We start from the raw sequence: 18,833 nt of genomic DNA, 5'->3' as shown, positions 1-18,833 counted from the left end.
TGACACTTGGTCAAGTTATGGTTTTGCCTAAACAATTACCTGCTAGAATCTGTCTGACTGGTCCCTGTCTGCACCGCCCTCTAGTGTGAGAAGCTCTAACCGTAGCCAGTACCGCCCTCTTGGGTACGTCGTGCCGTTCCACATAGTGATTGCTGTGATTGGCCTGAAAGGTCACGTGGTTGTGGGTGGGGGCCAACTGTATGGTGGCAGTATCTGTTGACAAACCGTTTACCGTCATTGAATGCTTTTGTCTTAACCAATCAACTCACCTTCTATAGTTTTTTGATAGAAATTTTTAGTAGGGGTGGTTGGGGCTTTGTGGTACCCTACCGTAGGACAACTGTAACCCTCTTGGTTTTTGTGACAACACAGTTTAGAGTAACCACGTCGTACCCCCAACGCCAGAACGCTACCAAGTTCAGATAACAGTATCAGCATTAGGGGCACGCCTACCGTTGCGTACAAAATGGCGACGATTTTTCCTACGGTGGTTTTGGGAGACAATTTTCCATAACCTTCAGCGTGAAAAAAAATGCTGCAAATACAGTGGAGCGTATTGGTGGTTGGCGGCTTACCCACTGTTGTCAGTAGAGTCACTGTGTACAACAAGGAGCCACCAAAGGTCCATTTGGAGCTATCAATGTTCAAACTGTCGTCCTGTTTGGCGCTTTCTACCACTGATTTTTCAAACTTCTTCAGCTGCTCGGTGACTAGTTTGGTCCAGTTTTTTTCGTATAAAACATTCAGTCGTTCTGCAAACAATAACGATTATTCGCATTCACTCCGAGTGCGGCCAATAATTATCATAAAAGCGAGAAAGCAACTTCTCCACAGAGTGCACTATCTATCTAGTAATTCTGGTCCATTAGTCCTTTTAAGATTGCGACAAGGAGATAGGAGGCACTTTAAAAGTGCCATTAGGGTCCGCTTATTGTTACTACCGCGCCAAATGCAAGCCAAGATGTTGTGTTTGGGTGTAATGTCGAGGACAATGTTCTAATCCGATTGTAAAGATGTACAGTAATATTCTAATTTTGGAACCTAATTATGTTGATGTATAACTAGTAATAAAACTATAATATAACAAACAATAATCTAAACTATATGAGTTTACTTAAACGTTTCCTTATTAGCTATATAAATAGGGAAAATTTTACTTTAGTGATAGTAACAACTCTAAAACCATGATGAAATTGACAGCACAACTATTTGCGGTATTGGTGAGAATAACTTTTTTTTTTATTTGTAATTTAAGTCATAATATTTACAGGAAATGTGTGCAAATTAGTGTTAAAAAAAGTTGTAACAGATTTCAGTAAAACCTTAATCCTAGATTGTAGGTTAACGGGAGTTAAAATACTAACTGGCCTTTATTAAACGTTTAATAACGTTTAACACATTGAATAAACCTGATTATAATTCAAAAAATGTTTTCTAAATTTGGCATTTTGTCCATTGAAATTTGAAACTTTTGAGGTCATAAATCATCTGATTGGAAGATGCTGTCAACAGTCAGACAGCCATAGCCAATAAAAGTGCTGAAAGTCTTGTACGTCATACATGCGACAAAATCGTGGATTTCAATTTATTAACGCATTTTCTAAGTAATGTAAATTACGAAAAGACTATATTTTTTTTATATTTTATTTTAGAAATTTTTCAGAGCTGTTTTCATGGAAATTCCAAGTTTTTGCCATTTTCAGCACTTTCTTTTTTTTGATTTCTGACATTTGATAAAACTTGATACACGTTATTAAATTTAGATATTGAGTTTTTTCTTTTCTTAGGTGATTTTCTTCTACCTCTACACTGAGAACCAATCCCAAGTAACTTCACCAACCACCTGCAACAACGCTTCACAAAAATGGGACGCCGAATCCTGCAACCAATACTACGGTTGCTACTTGGCCCTCTGGAACTACTACGTGGTACTAAGGAACTGTAGTAGTGGACTTCAGTACAACTCGACTCAATCCGCATGCGTTTCTAGTACCAATTGTACTTTATAATAATAATTGTCATGAAGCAAATTAGTAGAAGGTAATAAAGATTCAAACTATCCCGCAAAACTGACTCTCGAGTCTACATGATTTTTCCGCAAACAGGAAGTCCAATTAAATACGAATTTCAAAGGGTCCCGAATTCAAACGGGGCTGCTCTTAGGAGGAAATTAATTTTGCATGCTGCATCCACTCTTGTTTTAGTTAACGCTCGGGTAGTCTTCTTCTCAACCCAAAGTATACCAGATGCAAGTTTGCGTAGGTATAAATAAACAAATCTGCGAGTAGAACTCGCTGTTTGATTATTTATTTTAACCAGAAAATGAGCGCAAAGACCAGTTTTCCGCTTACTCGAGCCAGGTACTCAAACCTGAATAAAGATGTGACAAAAACATGGTAATTTTGTGTTCAGGATTCTTAGACCAGAAATAATAATTGTTTGTTCATTAATTACTAGCTTAATTAAAATAAAACACTTACTTCAAAATAAAAATATAATTTTCAATAAATATAATATGGATTCGCATAGACTACACAAATGCTACAACTACAAACAAAAAATTTCATATTTATATAGAGTGGTCCAGTTTTAAATGTCAATAATTCACCAATCCATAGCCAATTAAAAAATAAGTTGACATTATTATTTATGTCATTTTCCTGAAAAGTGCTTAAAAAATCGTTTTTTTTTGTCATAACTGTCAGACCGTTTGGAGCAATATTGATCAAATTTGGAACAAGCACTTTATTACACGTTATTACGGTCAAAGACCCAAAACTAACCTAACCCAACTTAAAAATTGTCTTGGAAACGGAAAATTCAGTTAAGAAGTTTAAAAAATATTATTTTAGCCAGTTTTCATAGTTTCCAGACAAACTAAAAGACTTTACTTTTGAAAATTGACTTAGAAAAGATAAAAATTTCAGAAGCTTAAAAGTTGTGTTTGTAACCAGTTTTCATGGAAATCGAGAGGCTTTAATACTAAAAATTGACTTGTAGACATAAAAAATACTTTTTCAAGAATTTGTTACTACAAATTCATACATTTAAACCTTAAAAATTGACTTGAACCCCAAAATGTGACTGAACTAATGAAAAGTGACATCAGAAGCTTAAAATTTGCATGTGAAGTAAGTTTTTATAATTTGAAGACAAATTTCAATATTTTAGTCTTGAAAATAGTCTTAGATGCAGGACATTGACATTAGATTCATGAAAATTGTCTTGAAAACGAACTTTTCGTGCTTTTTACTTTGCTTTTAATTTTCTTCGAATTCTGGACTAATTTTAGTGCTTCAAAACTGCTTTCAGCTTGGAAAATCGAGTTTCAAGACTATCTTCACCAAGTTATTGACATAGCAAACTTAAAAAACAATTTTTACATTCTTCATAGACTTAAAATAGCATTCCAAGCTTTGTCACTATTAAATCGACTTCTAGACACCTCAGTGCTAAAAATTCGGGTATTTCTTAATAAACTAGACTGTTTTTAGTGTTTTAAGGCTGTTTTCAGTGCCTCAAATCGAGTTTCAAGACTATCTTTACAAAGTTTTTGACTTATCAGGCCTAAAAGCCAGTTTGTCCACTGACCATAGTCTTGAAAATGTTATTTCAAGCTTCTTCACTATTAAATTGACTTCCACACTCATAGGTGCAATAAATTGTAGCACCTCCAAGAAATTCAGACTGTTTTTAGTACTTTTTAAGACTGAAAAATCCAGTTTAAGACTATTTCCAAAAGTCAAGTTTCTTCAGTAATAAAAGTAAAAAATTTTGGTACCAAATGCTACAATAATAGTCTTGAGAACTAATTTTTAGAAATAAAATAGTCCGAAAATTTAATTTACTTCTAGACTTGTTGTCCACTCCAGAAAATTGAGTTGTACACCAATTAAAGTCTTGAAAATATACTTTTGGACTCTCTTTAGTCCTAGTAAAGTCAGTTCTAGCATTAAAAGTCAACTTTTATATTATTTTTAGTAGTAAAAAATGAGTTTCATGCACAATACAATCTTTGTCTTGATTTCCGGAGTTTTTTTAGTTCTTGAATGCCAGTTTCAGACACTCAACCAGGATGGCAGTCTGAGAAAGCGAATCATAAGACCATTCCTAGTAGTAAAAAAGTTTTCAGACTATTCAGTACAAATTTGGACTTTCACAAGTCTTGGATGTTCAGTTTTAAACCATAAAACGATTTTTTAAATTGAAATTTGGAGGACTGTATCTTCCTTAGGAAAAGTTTTTCAGAAAAATGAAATAATGCAAGTCAACTTATTTTTTGATTAGCTATCAAATGGTGAATTATTGACACTTAAAACTGGACCACCCTGTATACTTGGCAACATGACCATTAAAATGTCATCACAGTCATTGTCATAAGGTTTAGATCGAATGTAACTTGAGTTTGGTTTTGAATGTGACAGGAAGAAAGCTACAGTCTACACTACACTTACGTTTGGCTCAAACTACGACAAAGCATGTAAGCAAACTAATATGTTTATTTTGTGTTTTTCTTAATTTAGCCTTCAGAAGATTGAACGGTTTAGGTCGCTTTCGTATTTAAAAACCGTTTGAAGCTAGGAAACGAGAAAAATTCTATTAAATAAGTTTTAATAATCGGAACGATTTTCAAAGTAAATGGAATTCGAAGAGCTTGTCGACTACACAATCACACATAATGCGACCAAATCAAAACGACTGCAGTAGTTATGTAAATGTTGCGCCAAAAAGAAAACGAGACTAACCTAAACGGTACACCATAGAGGTATAAAACGAGACAAGAAAATGACATCGTTTAGGGAAATATTTAATAAACATAGTGCCGACCCTAAGGCGAAACGTCGAAAATGCTGAACTAGTCGGTTATCTAAAATGACAAAATTTATCCCAAGGCGCGCCTCTATACACCGAGAAAGCTACCACAAAAGCAGATCTTTGAATAACCGAACTTTGTAGCAAAATGCCTTCCGGCACTCCCGATTTGTGCCACATAGACTTTTTTATATTTTTAGTTCAAACCTACGAAGGCGTAGAAGGGCCACAGACATTATTTTTCTTAAATTTTTACTTCAAACTCAGAAATTAACTAAATTCCGACTTCGAACTAGGAAATTAGTTGCAATGTTGTCAAACTGACAAATTCTACTATTTTGGTTCGAAGAGTGTTTTTGCAATGTTGACAAATTAACAAATTCTACTAATTAAGATCAAAGAGTGTTTGCAATGTTGCCAAACTGATTAATTTTACTAATTTGGGTTGAAGAGTATATGCAATGTTATCAAACTGACAAATTTTACAATTTTGGTTTGAAGAGTGTTTCCAATCTGTCCAAACTGACAAGTTCAACTAATTTCTTTGAAGTGTGTTTGCTTGCAATGTTGCCAAATTAACAAACTCTCCTAATTTAGATCGAAGACTGTTTGCAATGTTGCTTAACTGACAAAATTTGGTAATTTGGTTCAAAAGTGTCCTTGCAATGTTATCAAACTAACAAAGTAACAAATTCTACAATTTTGGTTCGAAGAGTGTTTGTAATGTAACCGAACTGACAAGTCCAACTAATTTCTTTGAAGTGTGTTTGCAATGTAGCCAAAATTAACAAATTTTACTAATTTGCTTCGAAGAATGTTTGCAATGTTGCCAAACTGAAAAATGTTGTCTAATTTGGTTTGAAGAGCTTTTGCAATAAGACAATGTAATTTCCGAGTTTGAAGTCGGAATTTAGTTAAATTCCGAGGAATTTAAGAAAAAAATGTTTGTGGTCCTTCTACGCCTTCGTACAAACCACACTTTTTCCTAGCTAAAATACTAACTGCAGTCTGTACAACACAACTAATATCACTAGAGACAGTTAGAGCTGGATTATCCGAATTTCCGTTCTGGAATTTTATTCCAGGCGCTGACTGATCTCCGGCGGGGACTTACGTAGTTGTGTTGTAGTTTTCCTGGAGGAACGAGAAAGAAAAACAATTTATTGTCGCCGACGGTCTCCGACTTTTATTATGTTGCTGAAGTTAATTCGAGTGAAATATCGCCTCTCCCAACCCCTTGTCGGGGACTAAATTTAAAAATATTGTTCCGGGTCTGTTGGATGCTTATTAATGTCACGACTTGGCCGAGATTTAGGAATCATCCCTGCTGATGGTTACTTTGTTCAATAAGGAAGTTGATTAAAGCTGTTAAATATGTTAGAACAAGAATTTTACGTAAATTAAGACAAAACGAAATTTATAAACCTTTTTTGCCTTATTTGTTACAGAACTACATTTAGTCACTTCCAAACGCAATTATAATAAAGTGATAGCTTTTTACTATATAGAATATTTATTTATTCTAGTCGAGTAATTTAGTTTAGAAAGAAGAAAAACCCTGGATTAGATTGAATAATCAAATTGAGAAGAAGAATTCAATTAAAATCCTTACAATCCAATATAGAAGAATCAGATCGAGTTTATACGTGGTCAGTAATTAGAGTTTTATTTGGTTTTTGTCACTGGCGTAAACCAGAGCTAGATCGATATGGATAAATCAGAAAGAAAACTTAATCGACTGCTAATTTGATTAATTATAATTCGACGAAATGGGATTAAAAGTGAAAAAGGCGTTAAACCTTCAGGAAGCTTTTTAAAAGCGACTAATAAAGTTTTTGTCCCGTTTCCCCGTTTTTTTTGCAGGTTTAAGTACGTAGAGCTACGTCACTCAAAGTTCTTCGGAGCGACAAATGGATTTTTCCCTTAAAAATTACGGGTTTAAGGTGTAATTCCATTATTCATTCCTTCTTGAGATCGGCGGCTAGACGTCCGACCACCGATGGAAATTCGTGGCAAAAATCCGGGTTCGTCATAAATCAGCCCAGAAACCGTGGAAAAATTTACAATTCGCTGATTCAACAAGTGTTAGCGACGGCATTTTGTCTCGGAAGTGTGCATTAAGTCGGAATAACACCACGAAAATGGGCGGTTTCCCGTCAAATTTGTTTGCATTAACTGCCGCTCAAGTTGCAACGCTACGAATTTTGACGGATGGCCGTAACGGAAAAAACTCCAAGAAGAAAAAGACAGTTGTGCGAATCATTTGTATCAAGTAAATTGCTCGTTCTTTGTTACCAGAAGACAAAAAAAAAATCACGAATTTCTCGCTCTATTACTTGGCAAAGTTTGATTCGAAACTAATATAATAGGGTGGTAAAGTCGTACACTAATCTAACTCGGGAGGTTCATAAATCTAAATTAACACTCGCGAATGTACAACCATTACGGCAACCCCGTTAAATTTACGTTAGATGTTTTGCCTCCTTATGTTTACGGGTGTGTAATGTAGCTGCCATTAATTTAATTGATCCAACATTATAATTTATTGTCTACTACATACAGAATGTTTCAAGTCATTAGAGCAATATCACTCCGTTTTTCATTTAATTGAATATAAATTAGAACTTAAATTTTGACACCGCTTTTCTCTCTGACTGTACCAAATTTTGTAGTGTTTTTTCAGATTATTAAAAAGGAAATTTAATGAGGATTCCAAAAATGTGGTTAGAACGGTAGTTTTCTCACTCCCAGTGGGTTTTACAGACAATTTTGTCTCTGACTGTTCTTTCAAACTGTGTTTCTGTCAGTTCAAACTTTAACACCGCTCTTTTCCGTGACTATACCAAATTTTGTAATGTTTTTTCAGATTACTGGAAAGGAAATTTAATGAGGATTCCAAAAATGTGATTAAAACGGTAGTTTTCTCACTCCAATTGTGTTTTACAGGCGATTTTGTTACTGACTGTTCTTTCAAACTGTGTTTCTGTCAGTTCAAACTTTGACACCGCTCTTTTCCGTGACTATACCAAATTTCGTGGTGTTTTTTCAGATTATTGGAAAGGAAATTTAATGAGAATTCCAAAAAAGTGCTTAAAAGAGTAATTTTCTCACTCCCAGTGGGTTTTACAGTAGATTTTGTCTCTGACTGTTCCTTCAAACTGGGTTTCTGTCAGTTCAAACTTTGACACCGCTCTTTTCCCTGACTGTACCTAATTTTGTAGTAATTTTTTTAGGTTATTGGATAGGTAATGTAATGAGGATTCCAAAAAAGTTCTTAAAAGAGTAATTTTATCACTCCCAGTGGAATTTACAGTCGATTTTGTCTCTGATTGTTCTTTCAAATTGTGTTTCTGTCAGTTTAAACTTTAACACCGCTTTTCTCTCTGACTGTACCAAATTTTGTAGTAATTTTTTAGATTATTGGAAAGGAAATTTAATGAGAATTTCAAAAAATTGCCAAAAAGAGTAATTTTTTCACTCCCAGTGGGTTTTACAGTCGATTTTGTCTCTGACTGTTCTTTCAAACTGTGTTTCTGACAGTTTAAACTTTAACACCGCTCTTTTCCCTGACTGTACCTAATTTTGAAGTAATTTTTTAGGTTATTGGATAGGAAATTTAATAAGGATTCCAAAAAAGTGCTTAAAAGAGTAATTTTTTCACTCCCAGTGGGTTTTACAGGCGATTTTATCTCTGACTGTTCTTTCAAACTGGGTTTCTGTCAGTTTAAACTTTAACACCGCTTTTCTCTCTGACTGTACCAAATTTTGTAGTAATTTTTTAGATTATTGGAAAGGAAATTTAATGAGAATTCCAAAAAAGTGCTTAAAAGAGTAATTTTCTCACTCCAACTGTGTTTTGCAGGCCAGTTTGCCACTGACTGTTCTTTCAAACTGTGTTTCTGTCGGTTCAAATTTGGACACCGCTTTTTTCCCTGACTGTACCAAATTTTGTAGACATTTTTTCAGGTTATTAGAAAGGAAATTTAATGAGGATTCTAAAAATGTGCTTAGAACGGCAGTTTTCTCACTCCCAGTGGGTTTTACAGGCGATTTTATCTCTGACTGTTCTTTCAAACTGGGTTTCTGTCAGTTTAAACTTTAACACCGCTTTTCTCTCTGACTGTACCAAATTTTGTAGTAATTTTTTAGATTATTGGAAAGGAAATTTAATGAGAATTCCAAAAAAGTGCTTAAAAGAGTAATTTTCTCACTCCAACTGTGTTTTGCAGGCCAGTTTGCCACTGACTGTTCTTTCAAACTGTGTTTCTGTCGGTTCAAATTTGGACACCGCTTTTTTCCCTGACTGTACCACATTTTGTAGACATTTTTTCAGGTTATTAGAAAGGAAATTTAATGAGGATTCTAAAAATGTGCTTAGAACGGCAGTTTTCTCACTCCCAGTGGGTTTTACAGGCGATTTTGTCTCTGACTGTTCTTTCAAACTGGGTTTCTGTCAGTTCAAACTTTGACACCGCTCTTTTCCCTGACTGTACCTAATTTTGTAGTAATTTTTTCAGATTATTGGAAAGGAAATTTAATGAGGATTCCAAAAAAGTGCTTAAAAGAGTAATTCTGTCACTCCCAGTGGGTTTTGCAGTCGATTTTGTCTCTAACTGTTCTTTCAAACTGTGTTTCTGTCAGTTCAAACTTTGACACCGCTCTTTTCCGTGACTATACCAAATTTTGTAGTATTTTTTCAGATTATTGGATAGAAAATTTAATGAGGATTCCAAAAATGTGCTTAGAACGCTAGTTTTCTCACTCCAAGTGTGTTTTACAGGCGATTTTATCTCTGACTGTTCTTTCAAACTGAGTTTCTGTCAGTTCAAGCTTTGACACTGTTCTTTTCCCTGACTGTACCTAATTTTGTAGTAATTTTTTTAGGTTATTGGATAGGAAATGTAATGAGGATTCCAAAAAAGTTTTTAAAAGAGTAATTTTTTCACTCCCAGTGGGTTTTACAGTCGATTTTGTCTCTAACTGTTCTTTCAAACTGTGTTTCTGTCAGTTCAAACTTTGACACAGTTCTTTTCCCTGACTGTACCAAATTTTGTAGTATTTTTTAGGTTATTGGATAGGAAATTTAATGAGGATTCCAAAAAAGTGCTTAAAAGAGTAATTTTTTCACTCCCAGTGGGTTTTACAGTCCATTTTATCTCTGACTGTTTCTGTCAGTTCAAACTTTGACACCGCTTTTCTTCCTGACTGTACTAAATGTTGTAGTATTTTTCATGTTGTTGGATAGGAAATGTAATGAGTATTTCAAAAATGTGCTTAAAACTGTCATTTTCTCACTCCTTGTGGGTTTGATAAGCAATTGGGTTCCTGACTGTCAAACTGTGCTCAAAAGTTGCAAAAATCAGGGTTTAGAGAAGTTTTCTTGCAGTATTCGATACAAAACGTATTTCTGAGATTTATGACATGTTGTTTTGACAGTGGTCACGTGACTGTGATGTCTGGAACTAATGTCAAAATTTGCCTAGAATTTGCAAGAATTACAGTTTAACATAGTTTTCGAAACACAAAACCAGGTTTCCCGTTATTGGTACTCTTCATAACGAAAAAATCAACTAAAGAGTGAACATAACTTAAAATACGTAAAGAATTTCACACTTTTTGATGGTGTTAGGTTAGATTACGTTAGATTAATTAACCAAGAAGTTGATTTTTTAAAATTTGTGTGCAAATTTGGCAGGCTAATTGGTTACATACTTACTTAATTGAGTACTTGCACCACTGCAGTAATGTTATCAGCTCTAAGAACCTCCGAAAGGACTAAAATACAGTAATTTGAATATGTTTGCCATCTGGCAGTTAAACTAAATAGTAGTAAGTAATGAGGATGCCTATCAAAAATTTTTTTTTGCGGTACATACACGAAGCAAATATTTGCTACAGTTGCTACGAAATTGATTTAGGCAATTTAGCCTTTTTGTTATGCCATTACACGTTAGCAAATATTTCCTCAAAACTTGTTTGCTAAACGGGTAGCGATTGTTTATCAAACAGGACAGCAAATATTTTTTCGTGTAATGCCTGCCTTAGTAGTACTAAAAAGGAAAAGTATAGGACATTTTTTCTCTTTTTTTGTAGATATATTTAACTGCAAAAACAACAAAGATACATTTTAGTTACTACTTACTACTACGCTAGAAAGAAAAAATGTTGTCTGAAAAATATTATAAACCAACTTTATATAAACTTTTTGTGAGGCGATAAGTAAACATCAAAATGAATGCATATAAATGGAATCATATTGGCAAACTGAAAACGACATTTTCGGCTTCTTAAAGCCAACCCCAATCATTGGTGCATTGACGATTTTGGTCGAATTCTTTCATGCAAAATTCCTCCGGGGAAATAAGCCAAAACGACTGTTCGATTCCAGGTTGAGAATTCAATCTATTCCCGAGTATTGGCTCGTTCGTTTCGCGTTCGATGGGGAATCAAACTTTAATGTGGCTCTATTAGCGACCGGTTAACACTGGCTGGCTCGAGGTGAACACTTTTCTGGTCGTGTCAGCCGAAAAGTTTAATGGCGTATCTATCAAAGTTTAGGCAAAACGCGCCTCTACGTCATCCCAAAGAAAAGTTAAATTGTCTCCACGAAACTTTCGGGGAAAGCAATTTGAAGAAAGGGATACACAGAAACTTTGACGCGACAAATTGAATGGGAAATGTGTCTAACTGGAAACGATTGAAAGAAATCGAGTTTGGATTAGGCAACCAAATACCAAATATACACAAGGTACTTAGAGATTGAAATTCGAGAAAATGTAGGAATTAATTTGTTTTCAGCCACCCTTAAGACACGAAAACAAGTTTAGTAGAGTTTCACTCCTGAATTGGTTATAATTTTGGGTTATGTTATGGCACAAGGTATGCCTTGCTAAAAATTTTTAAGTTTGTCAGATAACAATATAATATTACAAATTAAGGACAGTAAGGAAGATTTTACTGATGATCAAAAATCAGTGTGTATCATACTCCTAACAATTATGAAGAAATTCCTGAAAGCCTATCTGAAAGAATTTTTCCAGGCACTTGAAAATTAAAAGTTTTCATTGTGCTTTTTACTAATAACACTTGGGCTATATAACATGTGTATCATATCCGCTGAAATTACGAAAATACTTTATTAAAATAAAGTTAATAATTTTCTATTCGGTTCCATCTAATACAACTAAATTAATCTATTAAAACACTCTGGAATACGTCAAATTATTGATGTTGTTTACCAGAACATCTCTCTGAACGTATTTGTGTAAATATTATAATAATCAAATTATTATAATTTGGGTTGCTGATTATTTCGTTTCGAGGGACTGTAATTCGAATAACCCGCTGGTAAACATCCACTTTCACAAAACAATTTTATTTAAAATTTAATGGAAATTCTCGCAACAAGTGGGTGTAATATGTTTACCGACGTAAATGCAAAAAAACTATGTTGTTGACGTAATAGTTAAACTAAATTGCGTTTAAACTACCCTTGAATTGGCTTATATAAAACACGACAAACAGCCATAAAATTGGTATACACTTTTGATGCAAAATAGTACTTTATTAAAGCTGAAAAAATGTAATAAATTTGAAAAAACTTGTTGTTTTTGTACTGTAAAAAATAAAATTTGAAACAACAATTTTCAATAGAGTTGATATTAGTGATTCTGTAGAACAATATAACAATAACAGAATTCCATTTTATCTACGCTAAAATTGGAGCTTTATTGCTAAATTAACTTTCAATTTTAATTAAAATTAATAAATATTAACTTAATTCGACAGGCCTTTATAAGAAAAAATTTAATAAGTGACGTTCGTGACTCTTCAATGAAGCTTTCCTATTCGTCAGGGCTAATCAAGAGCAAGCAGTATTTTTAAAACAAAGGCAGAAAGATGTCAAAAAAAATGTATACAGAGTATACAACTAACATCTGTCATTGTCAACTAGTTCTGCAACATACGAAAAGGGCATATTTATACCAAAGGACCTTAAATTAGGTGAAATAAATAAAAAAAAAACAATTTAAATTTTTTCATTTTTTAAAAAAATTCTTTTTTTACTACTTTTTGAAATTCAATATCTCGGTAACATGAAGAAGTAGAGCGGCTAGTTTTGGCTCATTTTGTAGTTTTTTTAACCTCTTTCTAATGGCGTTTTAGTGAATAAAACAGTTACAATCTTTCAAAAATTTTTACAAAAAGTGCAATTTTGACAAATTTTTTATTTTGCTCCAGAAGGGTTCCAATGCACAGCAAAGGGCCTTTTTACACCAAAGGACCTTAAATTAAATAAAATAGGTACAAAAAAAGCAATTTAAAATTTTTAATTTTTCAAAAAAATTGAAAGAATGGGGGGGTACTAGAGAGGTTTTTTAGGTACTTTTGGAAATTTAATATCTCGGGAACATGAGGAGCTAGAGAGGCCATTTTTAACTCATTTTGTAGTATTTTTTATGCTTTTTCGAATGGCGTAGGAACGAATTTCCTGCGAATCTAAATAAAGGAGCTACGATTTTTCAAAAAGTCAAAAAATTCAATTTTTGTCAAAAGTGCAATTTTCGCAAATTTTTATTTTGCTCCATAAGGGTTCTAATGCGCAGCAAAGGATATATTTATACCAAAGGACCTCAAATTAAGGGAAATAAACACTTTGAACCTTTCAAAAATTCGAAAAATGCCATTTTTTGTCAAAATTTTCAATTTTTTTTTTGCTCCATAAGGGTTCCAATGCACAGCAAAGGGCATATTTATACAAAAAAACCTTAAATTAAGTAAAATAAGCACAAAAAAAGCACTTTAAAATTTTTCACTTTTCAAAAAAATTGAAAGAATGGGGGGGTATTAGAGAGGTTTTTTAGGTACTTTTTGAAATTCCAGAGAGGCCAGTTTTGACTCATTTTGTAGTTTTTTAACCTCTTTCTAATGGCGTTTTAGTGAAATCTATAAGAGTTCAAATAAAAAGTTCACAATCTCTCAAATATTGAAAAAACCGCCATTTTTACAAAAAGTGCAATTTTGGCAATTTTTTATTTTGCTCCGGGAAGATTGGAATCTTCCCACAGCAAAGGGTATATTTATACCAAAGGACCTTAAATTAGGGGAAATAAATACAAAAAAAGCACTTAAAAATTTTTAATTTTTCAAAGAAATTGAAAGATATTAGGGGTCTTTTTGAAATTTAATATTTCGGTAACATGAAGAGGTAGAGAGGACAATTTTGGCTCATTTTGTAGTTTTTTTATCCTTTTTTTTTAATGGCGTTTTAGTAAAATCTATAGGAGTTCAAATAAAAAAGTTACAATCTTTCAAATCGTACAACATACGATCACACAGGACATTTCTAGAAATTCTCATTCGTTGCTTTCAGGACAAATTGCGACTCTGACAATTAACCAATCCCAGTTAAAAAGCTCTCAATAAAAAAAAATTCAATCTAAATATAACTAAAAAAGTAAACAAGTTATTAATAATACTTTTCTGTTCTGTCTAAGTCACGTGACACACGAACACACAATCCGTCATTTTGACCGTCTTTGGTAAAGTGACACAAGATTTTTGGCCGCTATTTTGACTTTTTTTAATTTAAAATGAAAAAAAAATCACTTTTTTCTACATTAAACCGTTTTTTTCACGTGTTTTCTAGATCATGTGACACATTTTGAAAAAATATCGTTTTTTTAAAACTTTTCATATACTTTTTTATTCTGTTTTTTTTTTTAGTTTAGTTTTTAGTTATGTGAGTTATAGAATTACAAAATATTAACTTAACTTTTTCCACTGCTTGCGTAAAATTCTTCTTATATCACTAGTTACGTAATATACCATTACCAGATAGTAGATTACAGTTTCTTTAGTCTAATAAGGAGAAGTAATTCGATAATATTTTTAAGGTAGGTACGTGTTTGTTGATACTTAAATAAAATTTTTCTTTTTCTAGAATCCAGTTATTCACTTCTATGTTATCGAATGGCCGTATGTAAATATGATTTTATCATTTTAAATCAATTTCTTATCGCTTATCGTGCGCGTTCTCAGCTTCGTTCCCGTCTTATTGCCGCCATTCCTACGCCGATCTAAAGCAATTAGGAATATTTTAGACCGAAAATTAAATCCGTGCCGGATTACTGAGCAGCCCTCGGCTTGATTAAATCTCGGCAAAAAGTCGCGCGAGTCGCCCCTTCTTGGAAATCGCGTTAAATATTAAATTTTGCCGCCCTTCTCGAAAACGGTGGCTTAATGTTTTTGCAACAGAATCAGCGTGTGTAAGAGAGGGAGAGAAGAAAAAAAGAATAATTACTGATATGCACACATCAACGCCGAATTGCTACATTTCCAAGGACCATTTGTCTTTGGCCTATCTGGGTGAGTGACGCGATGACCGAGCGCAGGCGAGATAGTGAATAATTTAACACGAAAACGATTTTTCCAGTTTTGTAGCTTGAAAATTCGAAAAAATAAACAGAGAAAAGAACTAGCAAAAACCGATTTGCTATGAAATGTAGGAGTGAACAATCATCATGACATACGAATAATAAATTTGTCCATAAACAATCATCTACTATCAAACCAGATAGATCTTTTTCTTCTTTCGCCATCCACTCCTCGACATAGGCTTCCCTTCGTTGAGAACTTTCATATTTTTATTATTTTCAATAACTGATTTTTTCAATTCCATATTCTGGTATCATATCATTTCTAGTCTTCTTCCTTATTCAGTTATTTAGGGGTGGCTTTCATCATTTCCCTTCTCTTAGCTATAAGATATTTTGTTTCTTTGCTAATTTTTGTTTGGCTGTATTTTTTAGATGTGGAACATATCTTTTAGCTGTTTTGATATCTGTCATCAAAAAGGAAGACATTCAAGTTCATTCGATACTTAACTTTGGAATTTAAGTGGTACTTCAAAGATTAGTGGTTTGTGATTGGTCTGCTGCTTTTTCTTGACCAATAACACAAGTACTGCACATGTAGACTTACCTGACTTGATACTTTACTAGACATGTAAGGGAAGTTAATATCTCTTTAAGCGCATTGATTCAAGCGATTTTCCCTTTAATCACCGTATTTTTTTATTTATCATACACTATAACAGAAAAAATTAAAATATCACGAAACATTCGATGCGTAATCCCAAAACGTGGCCAAACCATAATTTAAGTGATTTATGAATATAAATGAAAACGCATCGTTGCCAGAAATTAAAAGCAACATCGATATTTGACGTTTCCAACTGGTTCCCAATTAAATCCACTGGGTTTTTCATTTAAATAAATTCTCCCGTAATTGCAGGTAGCAATTATTATTATTATTATTTTTCGTAATACCAGGGCATTGTTAGGGCGAAACAAATTGGGGCGCGAGACTTTGAGAGCAGCCATCGCGGATTAATTAAGGCAAAATTTAATCCCGGCTTAGAAAATCCAATTTAATGTTGTTTCCTCAAAGGGCAGATTGGATTTAAAAGAAAATGAAGAAACCAACTTTAATAACTCGAACACGGACCGAAACGGGCTTTTCATTTTAGTTCAAACAACTTCCAAGTCTAGTTAGCCCCACAACTATGAAAATGGAAAAAAAGGAGTTGGTAATGTTTTGCGTTTAGTGATACGTCATTTATTTAGCCTGTTTTTGCGGCACCCTAATTCCGGAAAGGAGAACTAAAATATTACTTCTTGACGATTCACATCGTCGGCGGCTAAATTAAATTTTCCCATCAGTCGACCACCCTTTTATCCACTCTGATTTCAATTTTATGTAAAATGCGGTTCTGGGTTTCTGAAGTTAGTTAAAACGTCACCAAACAACCAGTTTAAGGATTATTGAGACTGTTTTGTGTTTTGTAATTTTACTGAAAGTCGGAAATTCACTTTACCGCATGTTTTGTCGGACTAAAAATGACACTTTGTGGCACACGTGAACAACGTTGCCAAAGCTACCCCGATCGGGGTAGATCTACCTCATTTCCAATAACTTCACCCCGCACGCTCCTCCCATCAAAATCTACCCCGTTATTAAATGGAACAATCAAGAAACAACAAAAACAAATAATATGGCCTTTTCGCATTCTTTCAAAATGCGCTGATTCACTCCGACTTCGACCAATAACCAATGGCTTCTACCGTTCTCCAGTTTTTTGTATATAATCTACAGTTTTTAATTACGTTATTGCCATTAAAAAAACTTTTCATATACTTTTTCAATTTGTTGAATAGGAAATTTAATAAGGTTTCTAAAAATGCGCATTTTCATACTCCAAATTATTCTCTAAAACCACGTGATGTCTGTCACTATTGTCAGGATTGTCAAAATTTTACTAGTATTTGCAAGAATTACATTTTAACACAGTTTCCAAAACAAAACGATTTTCTGAGATTTAACAGTTATTTTAACGATTGTCACTTCATAATCACGTGCCAACTGTCAATAACGTCAAAACTGTCTAACTATGCTCTAAAGTTGCAAAAATCAGAATTTAGGAACATTTTCGTGTAGTATTGGATATAAAACGTATTTTTGAGATTTATGACAGTTATTTTGACAATTTTCAAGTGACTGTCTAGCTAAATAGTGTTCTAAAATCACCTGACAACAGTTGTTAACCTAAAAACTGTCAAACTAGGCTCTAAAGTTGCAAAAATCAGGGTTTAGAAACGTTTTCTTGTAGTATTTGATAATTAAACGTGTTTTTGAGATTTATGACAGTTATTTTGACAATTGTCACGTGACCGTCTAGCTAAATAGTGTTCTAACATTACTTGAGAACTGTCACTAACGTCAAAACTGTCAAACTATGCTCTAAAGTTGCAAAAATCAGGGACTTGTTTTTTGAGATTTATGACAGTTATTTTGACAATTATCACATGACCGTCTAGCTAAATAATGTTCTAAAATCACGTGACAACTGTCAATAATGTCAAAACTGTCAAACCATGCTCTAAAGTTGCAAAAATCAGGGTTTAGAAACGTTTTCTTGTAGTATTTGAAATAAAACGTGGTTTTTGATATTTATGACAGTTATTTTGACAATTTTCACGTAACCGTCTAGCTAAATAGTTTTCTGAAATCACATGACAACTGTCAATAACGTCAAAACTGTCTAACTATGCTCTAAAGTTGCAAAAATCAGGGTTTAGGAACGTTTTCTTGCAGTATTTGATAATAAAACGTGTTCTTAAGGGGTATGACAATCATTTTGACAATTGTCACGTGACCGTCAAGCTAAATAGTGTTCTAAAATCACGTAACAACTGTCACTAACGTCAAAACTGTCAAAATATGCTTTAAAGTTGCAAAAATCAGGGTTTAGGAACGTTTTCTTGCAGTATTTGATAATTAAACGTGTTTTTGAGATTTATGACAGTTATTTTGACAATTGTCACGTGACCGTATAACTAAATAATGTTCTAAAATCACGTGACAACTGTCACTAACGTAAAAATTGTCAAACTATGCTCTAAAGTTGCAAAAATCAGGGTTTAGAAACGTTTTCTTGTAGTATTTGATAAATAAACGTGTTTTTGAGATTTATGACAGTTATTTTAACAATTGTCACGTGACCGTCTAGTTAAATAGTTCTCTAAAATCACGTGACAATTGTCACTAACGTAAAAACTGTCAAACTAAGCTCTAAAGTTGCAAAAATCAGGGTTTAGAAACGTTTTTTTGCAGTATTTGATATAAAACGTGTTTCTGAGATTTATGACAGTTATTTTGACAATTGTCACGTGACCGTCTAGTTAAATAGTTCTCTAAAATCACGTGATAATTGTCATTAACGTAAAAACTGTCAAAGTATGCTCAAAAGTTGCAAAAATCAGGGTTTAGAAACGTTTTCTTTTAGTATTCGATATAAAGAGTGTTTTTGAGATTTATGATTTTGACAATGGTCACGTGACTGTTTAGCTAAATTATCCTTTAAAACCACGTGATCTAACGATTATTATACAAAAAAAATAGTACCTACGGTTTTTATATTATTTATAGCAAGAATCAATGATTAGAATTTTTGACAACTA

The 18,833-nt window shown here is 33.3% G+C and overlaps 2 protein-coding genes across 2 annotated transcripts in view; one reads left to right on the top strand and one right to left on the bottom strand.

The window, feature by feature from the left end:
- Positions 1-18,833, bottom strand: part of LOC145735618 (potassium channel subfamily K member 18-like) — an 86,499-nt gene that overhangs the window by 748 nt on the left and 66,918 nt on the right. Inside the window, exons 3-5 of the mRNA XM_081989610.1 lie at positions 576-752; positions 270-515; positions 40-213 (exon numbers count right to left, since the gene is read on the bottom strand). Of these exons, the coding sequence (XP_081845736.1) occupies positions 40-213; positions 270-515; positions 576-752 (597 nt within the window). The remainder of the gene's footprint in view (positions 1-39; positions 214-269; positions 516-575; positions 753-18,833) is intronic.
- Positions 1,091-2,069, top strand: LOC145735795 (uncharacterized). The gene is made up of 2 exons (XM_081989871.1): positions 1,091-1,220; positions 1,788-2,069. Exons 1-2 carry the CDS (start codon positions 1,185-1,187, stop codon positions 2,007-2,009), a joined length of 258 nt encoding a protein of 85 aa, XP_081845997.1. The 5' UTR covers positions 1,091-1,184; the 3' UTR covers positions 2,010-2,069.

This window comes from Ips typographus, linkage group LG1 (genome assembly GCF_016097725.1).
Source record: "Ips typographus isolate SLU linkage group LG1, UJ_Ityp_2.0, whole genome shotgun sequence".
Classification (NCBI taxonomy): Eukaryota; Metazoa; Arthropoda; class Insecta; order Coleoptera; family Curculionidae; genus Ips; species Ips typographus.
The sequence above is the reverse complement of the archived record's forward strand: the minus strand, read 5'-3'. Positions and strand labels throughout refer to the sequence as shown.

Bases quoted from the DNA above. Each gene is read 5' to 3' on its own strand.
- LOC145735795 (XM_081989871.1), top strand. From the start codon at position 1,185: ATGATGAAATTGACAGCACAACTATTTGCGGTATTG. The intron at 1,221-1,787 runs GTGAGAATAACT...TTCTTTTCTTAG, and splicing joins CACAACTATTTGCGGTATTG to GTGATTTTCTTCTACCTCTA.